General features: G+C 27.0%; 1 protein-coding gene across 1 annotated transcript; it reads right to left on the bottom strand.

The window, feature by feature from the left end:
• Positions 1–1207: 1207 nt before the first annotated feature.
• On the bottom strand, positions 1208–5070 carry LOC122273361 (neurofibromin-like; the record flags this gene model as incomplete). Its single annotated transcript, XM_043057435.2, has 4 exons — positions 1208–1346; positions 2190–2517; positions 3859–4046; positions 4987–5070. Coding segments are annotated over 4 exons (687 nt in total), but the record flags the coding sequence as incomplete, so codon positions are not given.
• Positions 5071–5620: the final 550 nt, after the last annotated feature.

Below are 5620 nucleotides of genomic sequence, written 5' to 3'. Positions count from 1 at the left end.
AAATTATAAGAAAATAAACTTTAAAAAATACATTTTTAAAAAATAAAAATATTTAAATTACTTAAAAAAATAATATCCCCCTCCTACCTGCCCCAAAAAGATACTTATATTATAGAAATTTGACCAGTTGAGAATAATCCAAACAAAGTAATTGTTTGTAAAAGTAATCCGAATTTAACCTATAAACACATAATTTTACCAATGTAATTATTANGAATAATCCAAACAAAGTAATTGTTTGTAAAAGTAATCTGAATTTAACCTATAAACACATAATTTTACCAATGTAATTATTACTTAGACAATGAATTAATTCTTTTTTCAAAATAGAGTCTAAATGAAAAGACATAGTTTCTAAAGAAGGGTGTCTTATTTTTCTAAAAAGAACAAAGAGGGTACATTTACTGGGATCAAAGGGAGGGTAGTGCGGGTCGCCACTGAAGAAACAGTTAATATGCAATATTTTTTTCCCGAAGTTTAAATATAATCACTGTGTTAACTTCATTTAACTTTTTTATCGTTTTATGTTCAGTTTTATTTCCCCTATTTTGATGAAAAAGAAGTTGATCTGGTGTATGTACAAAAATAGAGCAAGTTTTTAAATGAGAGCACAAAGAGTATATTTAAATCAAAATTCAACCATGAGCTTCAGAAGATGCTATACCTCAAGGCTCCATGAAAGATTTGAATGCTCTAGCCAGTTAGAAAGTGATTGAAATTTTAATTCAAGATTTCACTCTCACACACGAGAGTGGGCAAATAGGAACACAGGAATTACTTTGAGTTTAAAAAATGGCTGACTTTAAAAACAGGCATCTTGACCATTAAAATAAATAAATAAATTGAAGATTAACAAACAACATACATATGAACACAACATGAAATATTATATTCAATACTTTGGTTCTTCACTTTGTGCAATTGTGTATCAATCAGTCTCTATCTTATGTAACGGCTTGAAGCCTACTCCACTTCAGATCTACGAATACCAGATTATCTGGGAAGTAAAGGCGGTCAGTGCACAATATCGACCACATTAGCTTTACTCGAATTGAGCAATCTGGTCGTTGCAAGAAAGCTTTACTTTCTCCGATTAATTATGATTCTTCCATTTTTACTTCCTTATATTAATTTGAAGCAACATTTTTTGAATAAACTTTACAAAATATACTAAATCATACAAATATGGGTTAAATTTTAAGAGCTAAGAAAGACAAACATACTAATAGAATGCACGAGTCCACTATCAACATTAGCACTTATAAGATTTGACATAGCTTGAATAGTGCATGTTCTGAGCTCACTAAGTCTGGATACATTAACTCTATGTTGAACTTTTTTATCTTCTGTTGAATCACCAACACTCATTTAGTAAATTCATAAATAAGGAGAAATATTTGAAAGAAAATACATATTAAATATGGAGATTTTTCAGAATTTTTTTATTACACCCATATTTACTACTTTAAAAATATAAAATTGAGTAGAGAGAAATTGTTAAAAAAAAACATACAAGAAGCAACAAGGTTCAGGTAAACAAAATGACTATGAAAAGTATTGTAAATAGATAAGGTAAAAGTATATAAAAATAACTTAAAATTTTTACAATACATTATTAAAGTGTGTACACACTTTGCAAAAGAAAAATTTATATAGTTATTTCAACATTTTAGCAGAACTAGGGAAATAATCACTGTCAATCAATTTAAGTAATCATGTACAAATTTTGAAATTAGTTCTAAAAGCACAATTCATTTAAAAAACAAAGGTTACTTTGGATTTAACTGCATTTCATAAATTTTTTTCTAACAGCAGGAACCGAACTCTTGTTTTTAGGCACGGATAATGCCAAAACTGTTGCTTGTTTAACGTTAGCAGACAGGCATCTATGAACCTAAGTTACAGAGGAGAGCAACATTACCCACTCCACATCACACTGTCATATTCAGACAACACACAGACATCCATGCCCTGAGCATGACTCAAACCCACAACAATTGGCTTTGCAATCAGACAGTTCAACCACCAGGCTGACATTAATAAAAAAGGTACCAAGAAAAGGAAACTGGGCTTTTAGGTACCTCACATTTAAATTAATTCATTTACTGAGATTTTTTGGTATTTTACTAAAATTCCCTATTCTGTGGTTACTCTGAAAGATAAATAGGTAAAAAGTGAATACAACTTACTTCAAGAATAGATTTAGCTTCCATCAAATCACCTCGATCACTCTCCTCTGGCTGTAGTGGTAAACCCCTTAGAAGTGCGGCTACCGCTTGCATGCACGCTTGGTCAAGATCCCTCGTTAAAGTTGTGACATCTCCAGAATTAGGGGGAGCCAGTTGATGACTGTTGCCCATCACCCAATCAGTAAGGTATTCCACGAGTTTATTGCGAAACTTCATTTCTTGACCAAATGCCAAATCATCTAGCATAATCATCATGGCTTCAACCAGCTGGCAAAGCTTTGTTTTAATTTGAATAGCATGTACAGTGGTATCCAAGTGGCGGACGTACCTAAAATAAATTAAGACATGAGAAAACTAATTAAGAAAATTAAGAAGATATAACATACATCTCGATGTATAAATCGACCCCTTATTTTTTATTACAAAATAGCAAATTTCTGGTATATAAAATTTTTTAAAATAAATAAAAACAAAAAATTAGGCCTACAAAATTCTTTTAAAGTTTAATTCACATTGAAATGACATATTTGCCAACAAATAAAGATGCATATTATTATTGAATCCAACACAGAAGATGTTCTCGAATTTTTAAATTTGTAACTTTATGGTATGTTTGAAAAGTTCTCCTTGTGAAATAATCTTGAATATTTTGAAATACCCTTGTACAACTTATGAAAACTAAATTATTTAAACTTTTTTTTGAATATAATTTAGTGTTCTAAAAAAACCTTAAGATATAACGAAATATGATGGAAAAAACAACATACATTTAATTGTATATATTAAAAAATAGTTTTTGAAAGTGGTAAATGGATAGAGTTATTCATATCTATCTTTGCTTATAAGGCACTGATATTTCCTGATCAACAAATGTCTGACTTCATTACGGGTGTATAAGTCAATCCACTGATTTATTTAAATTTAAAATTCTAACAAAACATCTATAATTCATATTTCAAACTTTATTTTATGAAAATTAAATAATATAGAAGCAATTTGCGTATTTAAGTGAAAAAAAATTCATAATTTTTAGACGCAGATGGGACACTGATGTCCCTTTTATATTTCTTTCTCCTGATGCAAGTCTAATTGCAAGCAAAAAAATATTTTTGTATTTTGTAATTTAAAAATAAAAAAAAACAGTATAATAGTTTTACGAAAAAATCTGTAAAAACAATCTGTCAGATTATCAGAATTATATTTGTAATAAAATATAAAATCCAAAAAATAAGCAGTCGGGAAAAAAAAACTTTTTTTCATTTATATTTAAAAATTTATCAATATTTGCTTTTCAATATTAAAGAAATTTCAATAATGATTAACTGTTTCGATTAGATCTAAATAACTGCAAAAAAGTGCAAATGCAAAAAGTTTTGTTTTGAAGATTTTACCTTTAACACAGAAAAAGATGAAGATGTTCTATGTTATATTTTCTAATCATCAATTATTAAAATGCTAAATATAATAATTACAGAATATATAATAATTACAAATTAATACAAAATAAAGAAAAAAAGTGCAAAAAATATGTTTCATAAAAATTCTGGATCAAAGGGTTAAGGCAATTAATAAGAAGCACCATGAAACTTGCTCTAAAAGTGAAAATGCCATTTTTCAAAATATATTGATTTGATTAGTAATCCCTGCAAAAATTTAAAAAAGCAGTTACCTTACAATAGCTAACATCATGCCTCCTATGTTACTAACTCCCAAATGTTCTGCAGCATGATCAACTTTATTTTCTAACACACTTTTTAAGATGAAGATATGGTCAATAAATTGAGTATTAGGTTCTGTGACTTTACTCAAAAAATCGAAAAATGAGATAGTAGGGTAATTTTGTGTAAAAAAAACACACTTTTAAAGAAACAACGTGTTATTTTCATAGTTTCAAAAAATTAATTTAGAGAGCAGAGAAATTGTTATCGCATTGGTGCGATTCGCCATCTTGAAAAGTTAGAAATCGCTCTCCTGAAAAACTCGCTTTTTTGAGTTACCATGGTTTAGTTTCAAAGCGACGAATTTACAAAATCATTGGAAGAATTTTTGAATATAAGAGAAAAAACATGTATACTACTTTTTTTAAAATTTTATATTTTAGTACAAATATGTAAGAACTGTCCGACAATTGGTTTTATTGGTACATAAATGGTTTTCAGTCTAATTTTGTGTTTTTATATTCAATTAGTAATTGAAAGAAATACTTATAATTCATATTTTTTAAAAATGGAATTATATATTTAATAAATATTTAAATTTAAAAACTCTGTACTACTTTGCAAAGGAATGTTGTGACTCTACTGCTGATTTTACCAGTTATAATTTTATTGCTACTAATTCAATGAAATTTTTCAAAATTGTTTTTTAAAAAATTTGCATATAACAGAGTTGTTACTTAAAATTTTTTTTATTTTCACTAAAAGAGTTTGCTGATAGTTCTTTGAAAGCAAAAAAAGCCATTAGTTTAATTAAAATAAATCATTTCACATAAATCTTTTTTTAACAAAATAAATTGAATAAGCAATTAATAAAATTATCAAAACTTTCATTAATTTTATTAAATTAGTGACTGCTAATATACATTAAAAAATTGTTAGAAATTGTTAATTTGGATGAATAACTTTGGATTTATATCTAACGTCACAAGAGCTTCGCACACACAAATTTCGCTAAAAATAGAAACTTTTTTTAACTGAGCATTTCAGTTGAGGAGAAAAAAATTTTTTTATTACTCTAAAATAGTCAGACACACATCATATAGCAAATTTGCAAATTCATGTAAATAAAATAGAGTTACTTCTTTGTAGAACATGTTCCACAGCAGAGGGGCTAAAAAATGCTTAGCATCATACAGAGTTACAAATACTCTAGCCAATTCATCCTAAAACATATAAATAACAAAAGTTTTAATTTAAAAAAAAACCCTTAAAAATATTGCAAGCAAATTTTTGAACAAACTTTATCACAGGTTAATAGAATTCTAAATAAGTAGTCAAAAAATATGATACATCATGCAGAAAAATAAGTTTGAAATACACTCTAACTTATGTACCAACAAATGACTTAAAATACTTTTGATTATTTCATTAAAATGGACAAATATTTTTATATATTTGATTTCCTATGCATGGGAAGTGATAACATATTTTTATCTCATTGAAATAAAAATAATGAAAACATTAACCAAATCTTACGTTACATACTATCAGATAATTTAACATATTTTCATTTATACAAATATACATGTTTTGTTATTGCTTTGAAATTTTATTCATGGAAAATGATAACATATTTTTATCTCATCAGAATTAATATAATAAAATCATTAAACAAACCTCAAGTAATATATTAGCAGATAATTTAATGAGTTGTCAATTATTTATACAAAATATATATGTTTTCTCATAGCTTTGAATTTTCATGCAAAGGCA

Source organism: Parasteatoda tepidariorum, unplaced genomic scaffold, assembly GCF_043381705.1.
Source record: "Parasteatoda tepidariorum isolate YZ-2023 unplaced genomic scaffold, CAS_Ptep_4.0 HiC_scaffold_3919, whole genome shotgun sequence".
Lineage (NCBI taxonomy): Eukaryota > Metazoa > Arthropoda > Arachnida > Araneae > Theridiidae > Parasteatoda > Parasteatoda tepidariorum.
The sequence above is the reverse complement of the archived record's forward strand: the minus strand, read 5'-3'. Positions and strand labels throughout refer to the sequence as shown.